General features: G+C 46.6%; 2 protein-coding genes across 2 annotated transcripts; both read right to left on the bottom strand.

The window, feature by feature from the left end:
* Positions 1-4,865: 4,865 nt before the first annotated feature.
* Positions 4,866-8,492, bottom strand: LOC310866525 (alpha-taxilin-like; the record flags this gene model as incomplete). Its single annotated transcript, XM_083776163.1, has 2 exons — positions 4,866-4,879; positions 7,136-8,492. 2 exons carry the CDS (start codon positions 8,490-8,492, stop codon positions 4,866-4,868), a joined length of 1,371 nt encoding a protein of 456 aa, XP_083632289.1.
* Positions 8,493-11,553: 3,061 nt separating this feature from the next.
* On the bottom strand, positions 11,554-17,715 carry LOC310866523 (phosphatidylinositol 4-kinase alpha-like; the record flags this gene model as incomplete). Its single annotated transcript, XM_083776158.1, has 1 exon — positions 11,554-17,715. One exon carries the CDS (start codon positions 17,713-17,715, stop codon positions 11,554-11,556), a length of 6,162 nt encoding a protein of 2,053 aa, XP_083632284.1.
* Positions 17,716-19,467: the final 1,752 nt, after the last annotated feature.

The raw sequence follows: 19,467 nt of genomic DNA, 5'->3' as shown, positions 1-19,467 counted from the left end.
CACACGCACACACACACGCACACACACACACACACACACACACACACACACACACACACACACACACACACACACACACACACACACACACACACACACACACACACACACACACACACACACACACACACACACACATCTGTGTCACATCTTGAAAAAGCTGATTAGTCAACATCAGGCTAGTCAAATGATCAATGATGTATGTGTGTGTGTGTGTGTGTGTGTGTGTGTGTGTGTGTGTGTGTGTGTGTGTGTGTGTGTGTGTTTAAACAGTTGCACTGTGTTTAGAAAAGCCGATTTGCCGATTCGTCCACATATGACGTAAATTCCTTTTATTGTCAATGGCAAATGTGACACGAGTTAAGGACAAAAAGCTGTCAAAACCAAACACTGTGACTGAACGCCTCCATGATGACCACGCACGGTCGAAAACTGTGTAGCTTCCCCCTGCCGCACCTGAGTGCCTCACCCACTGACAGCACAGTACAGTACACCTGAGTGCCTCACCCACTGACAGTACAGTACAGTACACCTGAGTGCCTCACCCACTGACAGTACAGTACAGTACAGTACACCTGAGTGCCTCACCCACTGACAGTACAGTACAGTACACCTGAGTGCCTCACCCACTGACAGTACAGTACAGTACAGTACACCTGAGTGCCTCACCCACTGACAGTACAGTACAGTACACCTGAGTGCCTCACCCACTGACAGCACAGTACAGTACACCTGAGTGCCTCACCCACTGACAGTACAGTACAGTACACCTGAGTGCCTCACCCACTGACAGTACAGTACAGTAGGCCCAGGCCGTAGCGTAACGGTCTGGGCACCGGACTGGTAATCCAGTCGCAGTGTGCCGCGGGTTCGACTCCCGGACCCGACACGGCCTTTACTGCATGTCATCCCCCCATCTCTCTCCCGTTTCCTGTCAGCCTACTGTCTGTCCCTTAAAAAATCAATAAAAGGCGTAAGCCGCAAAAAAATATCTTAAAAAAAAAGAAAAGAAAAATGTACAGTACAGTACACCTGAGTGCCTCACCCACTGACAGCACAGTACAGTACACCTGAGTGCCTCACCCACTGACAGCACAGGCACACTGTCCACCTGAGTGCCTCACCCACTGACAGCACAGTACAGTACACCTGAGTGCCTCACCCACTGACAGCACAGGCACACTGTCCACCTGAGTGCCTCACCCACTGACAGCACAGGCACACTGTCCACCTGAGTGCCTCACCCACTGACAGCACAGGCACACTGTCGCGCACAGACGCGTCAGAAGAACCTGACACCCTTCTTCTTCGTGGGGTTTTTAGACCGCTGGTGGATGGAAAAGAAGCTCCACCTCCACGGCTGACTGACGCGGAGGAGAGCGTTTCCGGGAATCTGTCCGTCGCGTCAGTCAGCCGCGTTCTTCTGACGCGTCTGTGCGTGATAGTGTGCCTGCGGGGTGACAGGTATACAGAAAGGGTAACCATGACAACCATCTCTGACTCTGACTGATTGACATGACGTCATCATTTACGAAGGGCATATTAAAAATTCATTGAAATAAAACGAAAGAAACAAAAGAAAAGCATTTTGGCTCCAACACTATTTCATTAATTAAATGCATGGGCATACACGGAGGCCTTCCTCAATGTGTTAAGAGGCAGTTATAGGAGGTCTGGGGTGGGTGTATGTCACGGTCCGCTCCTCGGACCGTGAACTTTGAGTATCATGTCAATATCATGTATAGTATCATGTCTAGTAACATGTCAGTATCATGTCAGCAGAATCATGTCGGTAGTATCTTGTCTAGTATTCTCAGTATCATGTCTAGTAGTAGTAGTATGTAGTATGTATTTGCTCATGTGTTCCTGACTGTTTCTCTTTGGTTTTGGTTTTCTGTTACTCTGTTGTTGCCTTGGTTTTGTGTTTCTTATTTTGTAGTATTGTGCCTAGTGTTCCTGTCTTCCTAGTTACCTTGTCTATCCTGCCTTGTGATTTGTCAGTGTTTCCACCTGTGTCCTTTTAGTCCCCCAGCCTATCCTAATGTTGGTTGTATTTTGGTTCCACCTGTGCCCTGTTATCCTGTGTGTTTTTAAGTCCTGTGTTTGCATTGTGTTCTTGTTGGTTCGTAGTTCCCTAGCTGTGGTGTGAGTTCCTGTATGGTTTCTGTGTTTTTGTCCTGAATTCTTTGCCCTGTTTATGGAAGAACCTCAGTTTGTTTTAATAAATCCTTCTAAGTTTATTGCTCTGCCTACTGTCGCCTGCATTTGGGTCCTCATCCGTACTCACTCGTAACAGTGTAACACGATGACTTGTCGTTCCCACAACACCAAGCTGCTGCCGTGGGCCTGAGATGGACCTAAACCGGTTCTTCCTCTAGCTCGCCTACAGTAGATGTCACATCATGTGGCGGCTTGCAGGGCTAATCCTGGATCCATACATGAACCTGTTTCCACTGCAAGTTATACAGTAAGGACTGACAGTCTAAACACATTTCACTACTTCTTAAACATTAGTTTTCTAATTCATGGAATTTCTTAGATTTCTTAGAATGAATGATTGATTGATTGATTTACGTATTTATTACTTTATATTGAATTAGCTTTTTAATTCATGAAATGTTTTAGATTATTGGGGGGAATGTTTTTTTTTAAATAATAATAATATTATTAAATGGGTGCTTTTAATTAATATTATTATAATATTAATTAAAATCACCCATTTTTACACATTTTTATGGGTCACTTGTACAGTATATGGGTCACTTTGTTCGCGACCCACACATGGGTGTTTGGGAACCAGTCGTGGTCTCAGAGACCTCATTGTGGTCCCCAAATGTGTTGCCATGAGGGACCCCCGTAAGAGAGGATCTGGCAAACATTATTTTGTCAAGACGAACATTATAGGCCTATTTGAAAAGAGCAGATCTACAAGATCAAAACGCATTAGAATTGAGATGCATTGTGAGCATGTACTGTATAGATCGGCTATTTCAGAATAGCTCAAAAGTGTTCAAACTGTTCCTCATTTTGCTGCATGCGGGACCCAATTTGGAACAACACTGCAGGGGTGGGTCCACAAACAAAGCAAAGTTATATGTTTACCCAGGGTAACTGTAACCTGACGCTGCCAGATCCAAGAAGCTTGCTACACAAACTAACTAAGCGTCTGTAAACAACTGGACTAAGCTCAATAACTTGTTTACAGCCAGGCACTGCTCATTTCATGGTAGGGGTTCAATGCCTTGCTCAAGGGCACTTCAGTGGTGGTAATTTTAACGTGGTCCGGGGATACGAACTAGCGACCTTCCGATATCAAGACCGCTCCGCAAACCGTTCGGCCACCGCTGCGTGGTGACATCTATGGTGACATCAAATGTCCCCATAGTACAGTTACAGTATCCACTACAATGAAGCTAAATGTATGTTGCCGTTTCACGATCAACACTGCCTCCCTGTGGCCAACATATGAAATGTAATCAACAAGTGAAAAAGATATAATGAAGCATAATTCGCTTGCCCACCCAGTCACACAAACCAGGCAATGTCTGCAGGAATGCAAATTTAATTCCTAATTTGATTTCTGTCATCCACTCTGAAGAGCCAAGCAAAACATTAGCGAAGCAGTACAAACAAATGAATCATTCATACATAGTTTGTAGATAGAATGAGTAGCACACACACCACAACAGTGGTGACAATTCAAAATGTTTTACACTAATAACAAATGTAATTAAAAAACACCATTACAGAATCAGAATCAGTGGCCTTGTGGTTAGAGTGTCCGCCCTGAAACTGGGAGGTCGGGGTTCGATCCCCGGCCGGGTCATACCAAAGACTGTAAAAATGGGAACCAGTGCCTCCCTGCTTGACACTCGAGCGCGGCGCACGCTGCAGCTCACCGCTCCTTGGCTGCAGCTCACCGCTCCTTGGCTGCGGCTCACCGCTCCAAGAGATGGGTCAAATGCGGAGAACAAATTTCACTGCGGTAACGTGTGTGACAAATCATATGACTTTGATTTTGACTCTTTGTCAACAAATAATACAAATAATACAATATAGGGTTTGATGAGGTCAGATCAGCATATGGAACGTCAGAACAGGTCAGTTCCATATGGAGATCTAAGGGTGGCAGCAGGGGAAGTGACTTGGGTGTACATGGTTTGATGAGGTCTGGCCATATAGCCTTGCCGAGCCATGAGGCCCATAGGGCAGGAGCCTATGGGCTGTATTTTGCGTGTCTTAAGTACCAGGTCTTATTACCTAACTTGAGTAAACTAAAGACCTGGAGGAGTGATCAATGCTCTTTGGCCACTCAGAATAGCCAAATGGCATTGATCACGCCTCCAGGTCTTTAGTTTACTCAAGTTAGGGAATAAGACCTGGTCCTTAAGACACGCAAAATACAGCCCTGAATCTCCTGTTTCTGTAGTGTGAGCCGTGAGGCAGCTTGATGTACAAGTACAGTGACGCTAGTATGTCGCAGGGACTTACCCCCAATCCAACCCTTGATGCTGAGTGTCAAGCAGGGAAGCACTGGGTCCCATTTTTAGAGTCTTTGGTATGACCTGGCCGAAGATGGCCCGGCCGGAGATTGAACCCCGACCTCCCAGTCTCAGGGCGGACATTCTAACCACAAGGCCACTGAGCTGGCCATATACCGAGTGTAATCCAAAGGGAAGTAGTGACATTCATAGTGACAACACAATCAGCATAGACTCCATTTGCACATGCCTGACAAAAATAACTCCATATATGGGTATAAAAGGGACACAAACATAATAACTGGGCGGGGCATTCATTTTCATACATGGTTCCAAGTAGGCCAGTGCCAATGGGCACGTTTCTAATGTGTTAGATACTGCACGTCAAATCAGAACATCTGAGGATGAAGTGGGAAAAGGATATAGCAGAGAAAGATGGAAAATAGCAAGATAAAGGAAGACAAAGAAATGCAGGAGTCATTCAGCATGTATAAATGTCTTCTGGCATAAAGTAAAACAAAACAAAAAAAGAAATAAGAAGAAAGATTATGGAATAATGTACTGGCTCCCCTCAAAGAACATGGAAGGCAGCTAATATTTGGGTTTGATTTGATGGGTGTGTGTGTGCGTGTGTGTGTGTGTGCGTGTGTGTGTGTGTGTGTGTGTGTGTGTGTGTGTGTGTGTGTGTGTGTGTGTGTGTGTGTGTGTGTGTGTGTGTGTGTGTGCGCTCACTTTAAACACCGGTGAGGATTATGTTTATCCATGCTTCTGGTCAGACCAAACACTGTATGCATTTCCTTCTGGGAAATGTCTAGTGTCTACACTATGTTTGATATAATGTCCTAATTTAACAATTTAAGAATGTGTGTTAACCACATTAAACCCTGCCCATCATCCGCTTTGGGCAAATTTAGATAAATAGTTAAAATAGTGGATCTACAAGCTCACAAAGCGCTGCATCGTGATGCATTGTGAGCATGCAGTAGATGGTCAATTTTCACTGTTTGTTGTACTACAAAGTAGAGAGCTTAAGAGGTCAAGAAAATTGCCCATCTTTCCTTTCAATTCAAACCCTGAATTATTTCTGGATGTTGTAAAGATCGGGGGAATGCTGTCTTTGTTGATAGCAATCTTTAGCCATGGCATCCTCATAGTGTGACTTTCACAAAAATCTGTATGTTTGAAGGAATCTCCTCTCAGTATTCTCTTCTGCAGTTACTATTTCTATTTGTCTCTTTTATTTAAAGGGATTGTGACATTAAAAAAAAGGTTTTGGAATTGTTCTTGTTTTTTTTTTAGGTTTTCTAATCTCAATTGCACCCAAAAAACATGAACTTTTAACATTCAGTAGATTTTCTGTGATCTGGGGTTTTTCTGGCTCAAACAGGTGCTCTGATTTGCCGGCAGTAAGTGACATCACTTACTGCAAATCCCATATATGTCAATGGGATTTGCCAGCAGATGTCACTGTTTCACTGTGTTGCCTGTTTTCATTGTAGCTCAAAAGGCCCAAAAAACCCAAAGAAAACTTCAGACCACAGAAAATCCACTGAATGTTCAAAGTTCAGGTTTTTTGGGTGTAATTGAGGTCATAAAACCTAAAAGAAAAAAGAAAAAGAAATGAAAATGAATGTCATAAAACCTTTAAGGATTTGTGTTTGAATCTATATCTATAAATGCACCAGGGACAGGGCACAGGGCACCTGCCTCTGGACAGGGCCCAAATTAGCCAATTGACCACACCTGATCACCCCTAGATCTCCATAGATGGAGCTGGCCTGTTCTGACTTCACAATGATGTTTTGACATCTGCATGGACTCCATATTTGGCCATGCCTAACTACATATATGGGCATAAAAGGGACACAGACATAATAACTGGGTGGGGCATGCACTTCCAACTTGCATCGTTCCAAGTAGGCCAGTGCCTAACGGGCACCGTCATAGTTGTCTCAATAATGCATTCTGTTTGCTGTTAGTCGAACAGATTACAGAACAAAACCCAGGTTGTTATCATATTCCTCAGACCTCATCCTTGACCTCCATAGCAGGCAAAGCAGCAGCAGCAGTTTCAGCTGCAGCTGTTGTGGCGGGGACTGTAGGAAGGCTGCTGCAGGTGGTGGTAGTTACATCATTGATTGATTGAAATATTTATTAACAGTTTGTAGAATTTACAGTACATTTTAAGCACAAACTCAATACAAAAGACTGTCAACTGTGAGTGGACGACCCAATTAAGCATTACACTTGTTTACAACAGGGTCCACATTGTTCAATTCATCAAAACATTTAGAGACATACAAATAGACACTTCTATGTAGCTAAAGAACAGAACAGGAATTCATCATATAGGAAGCAAAAAGGGAAAAGATACATATACAGTGAGGGGAAATGGGGTGGGGGTGGGGGGGATTCAGATTTTACAGAGGCCAGTTTCGAATTGCAGCCATCCGTAGGTGCCCTTTGAGAGCGGTTTTGAAGGAGTCGAGGGATTCACATGTCTTAATGACTGTTGGTAGGGCGTTCCACATTTTGGTGGCATAGGAGCGAAAAGAATTTAGTAGTAGCCTCCTCTAGCTCCTCCTCTAGGGTGGGGATCCTGGAGGGCTGGTGAATCCCCTCCCCCTCTGCCTCAGTCTCAGCTGTCCTCTCACCTGGCACTGAACCATTACCCTCTGCAGGTGATGGCTCTGTCAGCTGGGGTGGTCCCAGAGGGTTTGCACCCCCACCTTCCTCCTGGACGCTGGCAGTCCCTTCCTCCCCACCTTGCCCCTCTATCAGGAGGTTTGCAGTACCTTCCGCCTCACCTTGCCCCTCCTTCAGGAGGTTTTCAGCCCCTTCCTCCTCCCCACCTTGCTCCCGGAGGAGGGTGAGCTGCTTGTTGAGGTCGTTTCTCTCTTGCTGAAGGGCCCTGCACAGCTTCTCTAGGCGCTCCTGCTTCTCATGTTGGGCCTTGAATTGGCCATCGTGCAACATTCTCTCTTCCGTCATCTGCAGCAGAGCCTGGTTATTGCTTTGCAATTTGCCCCTCCACTGCGTATTCTCCTTCTCCAGCTTCCTTGTATTCTTGGTCATCTTCTCCATCTCTTGTCTGTAGGTGGTGAAGGCCTCGTTGCTTTTGACCAGAGTGCTCTTGAACTCCTCAAACTTGGCCATGCATTGGGACAGCTGTTGCTTGAGATGTGTCTCCTGCTCCTTGGACTCTGTGGCGTCCTTCCGTAGAAAGTCTTTCTCTTTCTGATGCTTCTCCTTTATTGCCGTCATCATCTCGGCCATTTTCTCCAACTTGCTTGTCATTAGCTGTTGCTGCAGGTCCTTGTGCTTGAACACCTGGTCCATGTGCTCCTCTCTGAGTTCAAACTGCTCAATGAGCTTCTTGAGCTTCTCGGACAGCTCCAGGTTCTCCTGACGCAGCATGGTATTCTGCGAGCTATACTGCGCCATCTGCACCTCAATTTCACTCTTTGTCACCTGGAGGCGCCGCATGTCCTCTTCGCGCTGTTGGTCGTATTTCCTCGACCACAGAGCGGAATCATCCCTCAACGTCTTGTTTTGTTTATGTAGTTCCCTGCATAAGCTCTCCATCTTGCTGCGGCCCAGGATGGCGTTGCCGTGTTCCCGTTGCAGCTGAGCCTTCTCCTTGACAATCTGGGACTGCTTCTTCTGCAAGGCCTTCAGCTGTTTCTGCACACAGCGATTCTCTTCCAGCTGGTCTGCGTACATTCTCCTTAGGGCAGCCAGTTTCTCTTCTGGAGTGGCTAGGGTGTTCAGGGACTGCATCAGTAGAAGCACCTCCTTTGTGAAGGCCTTGTCGTCTCCTGTCTTGGTATCTACTACAGGGTCCAACTCTGGCTCTCTGAGGTCGCTGGGACAGTCCTCATCCCTGACAGGGGCCTCTACCCTTACTTCCTTGGAGCACCCATGGCTGAAGTTGGGTGGTGACTCGCTACCTCCACTATCTCCTCTTGTTTCATTAACGGCATCAATCCCACTCACACCTGTTTCCTCCATCAGTACTGGTACAAACCTGATCTCAAGCTTAACTATTCATATGATGAACTCTTTCTCTTTTATAGTTACAGTGACATCACTGTTAGTGCTGACATCACTTTTGATTAGCTGAGAGTCAATAGTCAATGTCAACAAATAGACATATCATCGTCATCATACCCAGAGTGGTGTAGAGTATAAGTGGTGTCATTGAGGGAGTTTGAGATACGTTGCTTTCGGTTCTTCTGCTCCGCATGGTTCCATGTTACACAGTCACAAAACCAGTCGCATTAAACAAAGATGGTGAAGAAGGGTTCTTCGCGACCACCTGGTGTGGTAGGATGGATCACATATGCTTGCCAATTCGCAGCAGACATAAATGATTTTAGAAGGAACCTACTGGTCAACTTGGGTTTATTTGCAGCTGGTTTTTGGGTTGCAAGAAATCTGTTCTGACGGTGGGCGGCGGTGGCTCAGGGGTAGAGTGCCTGGATGGTAACCGTAAGGGTGCCAGTTCGAACCCGGGCTCCCCCAGAGTTACTGTCGAAGTGTCCTTGAGCAAATACTCTGAACCACTAATTGCTCCCGATGTGCTAGTTGGTGCCTTGCATGGTTTCCGCTGCCATCGGTGTATGAATGTGTGTGTGAATGGGTGAATGTAATGCACAATCTCTGTAAAGCGCCTTGGATAAAGGCGCTATATAAATGCACCATTTACCATTTATTTACCATTTACCAAGACAACAGCACAAGCAATTCACCTACTGGTTTGACCAGAACATACGTTTTGAGAACTGCCTGGCAATGACCCCATTGATGGTGACGAAAGCTTCAGCGACATGAAAGGCGTGCTGTGGATAACATACATTTCTGCTGTATTCCTTCAGCATTCCAATAGTCCTGCACGACGACACTCAGTGCATTGTGGACGGCTGGAACCTTCGACTTAAACAGAGATTTCAGCAGCAAACTGTCTTTAGTGATCTTAATGTTTGCCAATCTGTGGTCACATTGCCCTCTGTCTGTCTGTGATTCCAACGTTTTCTCTGGAATTGTTATACAGTGTTGAAAGTGTTTACTGCATCACTCAAACTGACAAAAAATAATAATATATACATTGCTTTCAATGAGCGCAGCAATTTTAGGCACGTGTGCAACATGGCAACTGTTTTAAAGTACTGTTACAATACTTTACAATACTATTGTACAGTAACAACTAAAGTTTCTGTAATGTTTATGTTGTACGATTACTAACAAAACAATCTAAAATAAAGGGATTTAAGATCAAGTGCATTGCAGTCCATGCATTTAGTCAACTTCCGGTACAGGACTTTGTCACTCTTCGCCAAGCTCAGCTTCGCCAATAAAAGTCTAGAAGAGCCACCATTGGGCTGGGCTGGCCCGATGAAGTGAACTGTGAACAGAGTTGTCACAACTCTCTCATCTTAACGGCACTGATCATACCATAATAAAGCACCAAATCTCAGTCCGCGAACAAAATGTCTGTCCGTGGCGCATAACTCGGAGAGAGATAGAGCAAAAGGTCAAAGATAGGCAGGGCTTCGTGAGACATTTTTGCTGGGTTATGCTTGACTTTCACGCTGGGCATAGCATAGCATGACGAATGAAAAGGGGGTTTATTATTGGCTAAGCTAAGCTTATTATCTAAGCTTCGTAACTCATGTGCAATCAACCAAATGGCTCAGCCAGAGCCACAACGATCCGGTCGGAGTGCAAAGGGCATAAGTGACATCTTTACATTGATTGTAATTATTTACCGTAATTAAAACATAAAAACACATCATTTAAAAGAACATTCATTGTAGCCTTATCCGTACATGTATTAAGCATATTGTTTTTATTGAAATAAGTACAATCATAAAGCTGTCCTGTAAAATTCGGAACATTTGACTTGCGCCATTTGCGTTGTATAGGTATGCAGTCATCCTGAACCGCCATGCCAACCGATATGTATATGGGCATACCAACATATGGGAACGCCGGTGCACCTTTTCATGCAAACTATCAAGCAGTGCTAATTAAATATGAATCAAGGTTAGTACGGATAATAAGGATGACATCAGAGATCTCCTTATATGGACATAAAACAGACACAGCTCTGCATACACAATACAGGACTGATATCAGTGGGATTGGCAGTGCGACCTGCCGAGGAGTTCCCAATGCAGCTAATGCCCAAATATGGAGTGTGCCTATATATGGGCACAAAAGGGGCATGCCCATGTATGGGCATATACTGATGACATCTCCATATATGGACAAAAAAGGGAAAACCGTAATTGCGAATTCCAACAAAAGGTTTTTTTATTTAAACCAAACCGAGTTAAACTATCCCAGCAAAAGTGGTAGGAGAGCTGGGATAATATTGGGAAGAAACTGCTGGGCCAACAATGCAATTGGCCACCGAACACCGACTGACCTACTGTACCAAAACTAAACATCCAACCTAACCTAAACCGAAATCTCCCACCCAAAACTAAAATAACAAACTCAACATATTATTATACAGAGCAAAAACAATAGTGGTAAAAAAAAGACAGCAAGACGAGGACAAAATACTTACAAGCGAGCTGCTGTGTCACCTTGTTTGTCTCTCCCCCAACACACACAACTCATCCAACCCCTGACTTATGCTACAGACGCACCCAATTCTGAAGGTTGTGTTTGTACTTTTACATTTATATATGGTCTCTGTTGTGCCTGGGAGCCAATGGGAACACCATAAGTATACAGCATTTATGATAACATTTGTGGCAAGAAATAATAAGCAGTGCAGTTAACATAACCTTGATTCATATTTGATCAGCACTGCTTTGATAGTTTGCATGAAAAGGTGCACCGGAGTTCCCAGGTGCAGCACAAACAACATTTCTTTAGTGTGATAGTGACCAGAGATTTACAATCCCCCAATGTTGTGGTGGGTGGACCCTATTTGCATAAAGTTGAATTCAACCAACTTCGAAAACCTGGCCTTGAATACCTTTATTGAAGAGAATGAAGACCTTGCGTCAGATGCTCTCCATAGGAAATGAAATGGATTTGTGTGTCTGTAGGAAGACGTTTAGCATGGGATTTGGTTTTGGTAGTACTGGAGCATGTCATAAGTTCTGCTCCTGTTACTGAGGAAGCAGTTCTGGATGACTTTGATGATGAAGGCGGCGGCCTCCTTTTCACTCATGCTTGGGTTGAATCGCTGCTTGAGCAACTTGACGGTCTGTCCTCTGAAGCAGGGGAGACCAATATCCAGCATGAGGGTGACAAGGGAGACCACTGCGTCCATATAGGGCCTGACAGCCAGGTATCCCTTCACACACATCTCCGTGAACCATTTGAAGGGTCTGGCCTCCATCTTTCCCCCCATGATCATCACCATCTCATCGGTCAGCTTGATGTCCGGCTCCCAGCCCAGGTTACCGCCGGGAGAACTCTCAAAGATGAAGCCAAAATCAATGTGAAGGAGGTGGCCCTCGCTGTCCAACATGATGTTGCCATTGTGTCTGTCTTTGATCTGCAAAAGGAAGAGAAGCAGACTGTAGGCGGCCATGCTGCGGATGAAGTTGTACTGCGCCTTCTGGAATTCCTGCGTCGACTCGTCACCATACTGGTTCCTGAAGTACTCGTACATACCGACGTCCGTCTGCCGGCCCAGCTGGTCACGAGACTTGCAGTCTGGGATGACCTCAATCACGCCACACCCTGGCGCAGTGGCCACCACTCTGTAGGGGTGGACATACAGGTCCAGACCCACCAACTGGAAGATGTTCTTAAACAGGCCAATGATCTGGAGAGCCAGCATGTCCTGCCTGCAGTCATCTCCCACTTTAAAAATTGCAGCTTGCCAGAATATTCTCTTGGCCTCCTCTTCACTCTTAGCCTCGTCCAGGGAATCTGAGCGACGCTGCAGAACATGTTTTTCCAGTTCAAGAATGCCACATCTCTTCACTCTGAATCTGGCCAGGTATGGGGCTTTAGCAGCACTCTGCATTGGTGTGCAAGACTTGTAGTCTATATCCAGGATTACGGCCTCTGGGTTAGTGGGGAGGTAACAACCGGGTTGGACCTTGATCTGGGACATGGCCTCCAGACACGCTCTCTTCCTCTCCTCCCCCTTAGGCAAAGGCTTCATGATGGCAGACACATTGATGATCTTGTTGAAGAAGTCAAACTCTCTCTGGTAGAAGTCTTTGGCTGGAACAGACATGGAGCCAGTGATCTCCTCCACCATGTGCTCCAACAGCTCACCTATATCCGGGTCTTTCTTGAGATGTCCTTCCTCATCCAGTCGGTAGATGTTGGTCTTCATGTTCCAGATTAATTGGTGGGCCAGTAGCTGGTATGTCTGAGCCGCCCACAAAATGTACTTTCTCACATAACCCATCTTGTCATATCGAAGTGCTTGTACAATCTGAGGAATGTAAAATAGTATGGCATCTGGTGGGAAGGAACGGAGTACTTTGACCCCATACTGGGCAGTCAGGGGGTGGTGGGGGTACATGGAGGAGAAATAGGAGAGTGCGGTGGGGGGGTCGGTGGGGGCCCAGCACAGGATGTGACCCAGCTCCGGAGAGTCAGCATCAATGGTTTGCCACGTTGCCAAGAACTTGACGGCCGCTGGGATGTCACATACGGCAGCTGGGTCCATACGCACTAGACGAGTCACCTCTGATACGATGGCTTCTGTGTTCTTGAACCTGGCAGGTAGCTGCAGGGCTAGATAGGGAGCTATGCTCCAGGCCAGGTTCACGTTATCCTTCCACTGTTTCTCAGTTAGGTTGAGGGATCTGTACCTGCAGTTAGTGATGCTGGTCTCCACTGACTGCTCTGTGGAGATTGTCAGCTCCGGAGTGGACAGGGGGTTGTACCACGTTGTCAGCCGCTCAATCTCACTGACCAGCAGTGCTAGCAGTAGAGTTCTACGTTTAGTGTAGTACTTGGGCATCTGAGGGCCTTTTACGTTTTTCTTACTTGTTCCAGACTTCTTGGATGTGGTGGACATGCTAGAGGACAGGGGGTAAGTATTGATCCATCCCTGAGCCGCCTGCTGCCTCTGACCCACAGCCACATCCAGATTACTGCGACTGTCAGTCACTGTGACCACAGACAGGCTGTCCTGAGGGTCTGGGGTTACCAGCTGGTTGGCAGCCAGATATTTCCTGTCCGACATCAGGCTGGCATAGAAATTGATCATTATGCTGATATCTTCTCTCAGCCTTTTCTCGTTCTGCGTGGGAAACTTAGGAGCCACACTGAAGTAATCAAAGGCTGTGGAATAAATCTTCTCCCTCAGCACATTGCGTATGGTGGCATTTGTCATGGCATCGGAGTGCAGGAGCATAAGGCCCAGGGTGAGCAGTCTGTATCTCGGCCCTATGGCACCAACGTGTTTGTTGAGACTGCTGTTGGCTCCTCCGACATTGTGCGACAATGACCTCAGGAGTATTGTGGTGAATATTTCCACCTGGTCAGCACTGCAGTACTTGGCTATCTCAAATCTCTGCACCAGGAACTCTATCCAGAGGAAGTGAGGCATGATGTCGGGGGGGCAGGCCATGGGCTGGCTGTCCTCTGAGGCGGCCAGAGGGTCTGCTTCTACCTTAGTCTCTGAGAACAATCCCATCTTCTGTTCCACTGTATTCTGCCAAGCACCTGCCATTTCACGCATGAACGGGACTTCGACTCCCTTGTTTGCGGCCAGTAGCCAATCCCAGCAGGCGATGGCGGTCTCCATACCGTGTTCTGTAAACATCTTCAGAGGAGACCAGCACAGGTGATGCAAGAGGTGAGGATCACAGTCTTTGGTACTGATCATCAGAGCAGTCATCTTGAACATGGCTCGAGTGAAGGATTCCGGGTCTTTTTTGTCCAGAGCATCGGTCGTCAGACAGACCATCAGCTTGGTCAGGTCTGACCGACTGTGGGTCTGCTTGGAGAACTGGATCATACCTGCCACTTCTCCAGTGTAGTGGTTCCGTAGGTTGAGGGAAGCCACAAAGTTTGAGTAGTCCTTATTCACACAGGTTGGCCTCGCAGTCATCTGGATGGTCTGAGGAAAAGAAGCGCCTAGTGTGGTACTCTGTCTGTTGCTGCCAGCAAAGTGCAGTGTACTCTCTGTAGCCATCGCCAGGCCTGTGTGCTCAGACAGTCCTGAAGCCCAGTTCTGATGCTTGCTCAAGTATTCCTGCAGGTGAGACTTGGTGATAGAGGGTGCCCATTTCATGGCCTCTTTCAGGATCTGACCATAGTGGGCGTTAAAGTCCTTCACTATGCTCTCTCTGGCCTCATACGTATCTGGGACGGTGATTGTGTAGGCGGTATCTGGAATGACGTAGTAGGGCGGGTCCTTGTGGAGGTCAGCGCTGAGTGACAGAGAGAGTGTCTGCAAGATGTCCAGCATGGACTTCAACACACGACCGCTCCACAGCAGATTTGGGAAAGTCTCGACCAAACCAGCCAAGTATTTGTCTGCAACTCTACGGATCCGTTTGTCGGTGTGGTTAAAGTTGACCAATAGAAACTGTGCATGACATTCCAGCTCATCCTCGTGCTCTTTGGTCTTGGGCTTCTCAGCCATCATTTGAAGGAAGACATCAAATATCCTATCCCCAACAGAAATAACACACTGCAACATGCCAGACTTGTCTTTTTGAATGGCTTTGTCTTCAAAGTATCTGAACATGACCTGGAACCTTTCGGGGTCATTGGAATGCAGCATTCTCATGTATTCCAATCTGTAGACTGACAGCAGGTATGTGGACATGGCAAAGTCCAGTTTATTGATGAGCGCATAGTCCTCTGGCGACGGATGCAGGAGGTTGATGATGGTGGATCGCAGCTCACTCAGCTCTGCTGGGGTGACTGTGTCATTCTTCAGGGCTGAGTTGTACTGCAGCTCTGAGCGGAGAGGCTTTCCATTGGGGAAGGTGAGGAGGGGAGACTTGGTAGCGATCTCACATACTCCCTCATACCACTCCTCTGGCCACAGACCACTTCCCTCTACTCCAAACCCCATGACCACAGAGTACAACCAGAAGTCACGGAACAGCTTCTGGAGACGGGGCTTGGCCTCCTTGATTGGTGGAAGGCGTCTGGTCAGCACGGCAAAGACTGGGATGAGGACACCTAGGTTGCCAGCGCTATTTGATGCCTTAAGGGCAGGCCCTTTGTCTGAGGCCCTCTCGCTGGCCCTCTTTCCTTCCAGGCCCAGCTGAACAAACAACTTCAGTAGGTCAACCATCAGATTGTCCACCAGTGGTTCCCCCTGCAGGTTGGCTGCAATATTGGCCAGTGCATTTATCACAGCCAGGGAGCAGTGCCTGTATCCATGGTCTCTACAGTCTTTAGTGGCCGAGTAAACCGCTGAGCTGGCCTTCACACTGATCTGCTGGAACAGGTTCCACACCTCCTGGTAGATGTATTGGTTTCCGGTGATGACCATGGAACCCAGCTGGTCTACGATCAGTGCATCCAGTGATGAAGGAGGCTGGCAGAACCTCTCCTGGAGGATCTGCAAGATGGATTCCATGACCTTGGGCGTGTCCCTCAGAGCCACGGCGATGTGACCTAGCACTCTGATGGTGTGATCTGGGATCAGATGGGCATCCTTTTCACTCTCCTGTGAGATGTAGAGACAGTTGGACAGGCTGTCAAGGAAGGCCTCCACTATCACTGGAACCAGAGTCAAACCGGCCTTGAGACATCTGCAGATGTTGTCAATAGAAATATCTCTGAGTTGCTCATACATAGAGGGTTGATTCTTCCTGTTGGACAGGGTGTTGCAGGTTGGCTGGCAGTGCTTGGTGGTGGCATTGATCCTGATTTCATTGCTTGCGCGGTACTGGCTGTGGTATTTGTAGAGCTCTATCAGAACAGGGGAGGGAACCACCAGGAAATCCCTGAGAGAGGTGGTGGCAGAGCGGGCCAAGCCTGGAAATCTCTCACACAGATGTCCAAGACCTTGTAGGTAACAGATGAACAGGGGCATGTGTGCTACGATTACTTTACTGGAGGTTTTAGACTGCAGTGTGTCTGACAGCTTGGTACACAACTCATTTGCTCCTTGCTCATCATTGATAGCCCACACCATGAGGTCCACACAGGCAGCACTGGCTTGGAAACAGAGCTCGAAGGGGCTAGGTTCCCCTGGCCCTGTGTCGGGGAGGACACACTGCATCTCAGAATGGCTGCTGCTGAACTGCTCCAGGACAAAGTTGTGCACTTCTAGCACAAACTCCGGCTGCAAGTCTTTCGAGTAGTATAGTGTGTCTCTCAGCATTTTGAACATACAGACATAGAGAGGGTCACTGAAGTTGCTGTAATATAACCTGATTTCAGCATTGGCCTCCGTGACATACAACAGGGTAGCATTCAGAGTCTTTAGAAAGGAGTCATTAACAAAGTTCTTCACCATGCTGAGGAGCTGTCTCAGCAGGTCAACTGGCAGCTCCATCTTGCCTTCCCCTCCTCCCACGAGGAGAGGAGACATGGAGAAGCTGGAGCTGACTCTGGAGAAGTAGTAGTCGGGATCCACCTCACCGCTGGCAGGCAAGTAGGCTCCTTCAAAGCAGTGTGGACCTGGGGATGTAGGAGAGCAGGGGGAGTGGCCCCTGGCTTCAGAACTGGCCGGTGAGGAGGCATCCGAGTTGGTTCCAGTGTGTGTATGTGGACTGTCTCTCTGGCACACTACGAGCAGTGAGGACGGCGTGATGGAGTGGAAGTCATGGAAGGACCATACGGTCTCCTCTGTAAAACATTGTGTCTGAGGCGAATTCCTGGGAAACAGCTGGGAGAGCAGAGCCTTGTCCGTGTTGCTATAGCGACCAAACGCCCTCGTCATCCCCAGTAGGCAGGGAACAATGTACTTGCAGAGGTACACTTTATCGGCTTCGGGCGTCTGGCACATCTTCTGCATCTCCTGCATAGTTTCCATGACGGTGTCTAATACCTGTTGTCTGGAGTCCGGGTTCCTCTGAGCCACGTCTGACAACAGGGTCACTAAACAGAAGCTGAAGTTTTCCGCAACGGGGAGAGAATCTCTCAAGTTCTTTCTGGAGTTTTCTTCGATCCACTGGATCCGCCATAGCCCTCTTAACAGGCTGAGGAAGTAAGACACGAGAGTGTCTTTGTTCTGTAAGTCAGACTCCACTAGAAACACGGCTAGTGCTATGACGGCATCTCTGCGACGTACGTCCAAGGTGAACACACCCTGAACTTCCAAAGGGCACATGCATTGTAGCTTTTGGACCTTTTCCAAAGGCACGGGACGTTGGGCAGCCAAAGAGCGGGCTAATGAAAGAACCGTATTAAAATAAAAGTCTCTCATTGCAGAGATGACCTACCATTGCAGAGATGTGTACCCTGACATGAAACTCGGATACAAATGGATACAATTAAGTACCCAGATTTGTGCATTGAAGCATGACGTGGGTTACGCTTTTCATTCCATCACTCTGAGGTCAGAACTAATAACCATATATGGCTTTGTCTGACATGAGCAAATCATCAAGAGGGATGTATTTAAACTTCAAGCTATGTCCAACGTTTTGTTTACCGCCTGCAACAGAATCACACAAACTGATTTGCAGTCCACATAAAGGCCATAAACAGAGACCAGGGATTGTCAACTGGTTCCATAGCACGCCAACATGAATTAAGGCTATATATATATTATATTGTATTTCTTAATTAATTTATCTCTTTTGTTCATTCTTTTTTCTCTCCCTCTTACAGGCAGTGGGGTTAAAAGTGTGTGAGGGGAGACATGTTTATGTGATAATGTTACAATGGCATATAAGTGTGATCAGAAATGAGTTGGAACTTGTCACGCTACTGTGAGTTAACCCATTCTGACCGGGCACCCATTTTGGTGTTGGCATCATGTTATGCTTTGTAGGTCTGCTATTTATTGAGAAATCGAAGAACGACTGACATTTTTAGAATCTGATCTCAGGTCAGAATGGGTTAATCAGACCAGTGTGTGTCCAGTGGAAAACTCGTATGAATCTGATCTCAGGTCAGAATGGGTTAAGTACCGTAACTCCTTTCGGTACATTGTGTGACCAGATCAGTTACATTTGACAGGTCTTCCAGTATATATATTTTATCATCCACAAATGTATTTTCTGGTTTCTATATAGATGATATTTTGATTGGTATAAGATCTGGATATATCAGTGGTTTTCAACACTATTCATATCAAGGCCCATTATTTATCCGCCATTTGAGCCACGGACAACCATGTGATGAGATTTAGCATCGCACACCCAAAACTTACGAATATTTTGAATATTTGTCCACAATTCCATACTGTGTTGATGTTGGTACCATAGCAGGGACAACAGGCGAACGTTAATCAAAATAAAAATCTTCTACATTCTCTCTAAATGTGTAGACTTCTTTTTACGCTCTAGTTAAAGGGCCACTTCACCCCTTGGCCCTTTTGCAAACAGATCTTATTTTAATGATGTTTGGGAGACAAGAAACACTTTCCTGGGGGTTTTTATGTGTGTAATATGTGTTTTTAGATATTTTTGTATTTCAAAGTGTCCATGATGTCATGGACACTGGGCTCACTTCCTTCCTGGACTACAATTCCCATAATACTTTGGTGCACTGCTCCTCCTTGGGGATAGGGGAGGGATGTCTTACTGAGACAACATGTAGTCCAGGAAGTAAGTGAGCCCAGTGTCCATGACATCATGGACACTTTGAAATACTAAAATATAAGCGCTCCTGTGAGTGGTGAGAACTGGATCCCATAAAGGCAGATGACTACATCTACCTACTGCTGCCCCCTAATCTGTTTAATTTCTAATTATTTGAGGGGCACTAGCCCATCCAATGCACAGCTTTGTGTTTGTACCACGGAATGTGATGACTTGATTGGCTTGATTGGAGTATGGAATGTGATGATGTATGATGATAAGAGCGCCCCTCACTTGGGTGGGATTGTACTCTTGTTCAAGACTCTTTTATTTAT

The sequence above is a fragment of the Protomyctophum parallelum genome, assembly GCF_964188405.1.
Source record: "Protomyctophum parallelum genome assembly, chromosome: 11".
NCBI classification, from domain to species: Eukaryota; Metazoa; Chordata; class Actinopteri; order Myctophiformes; family Myctophidae; genus Protomyctophum; species Protomyctophum parallelum.
The sequence above is the reverse complement of the archived record's forward strand: the minus strand, read 5'-3'. Positions and strand labels throughout refer to the sequence as shown.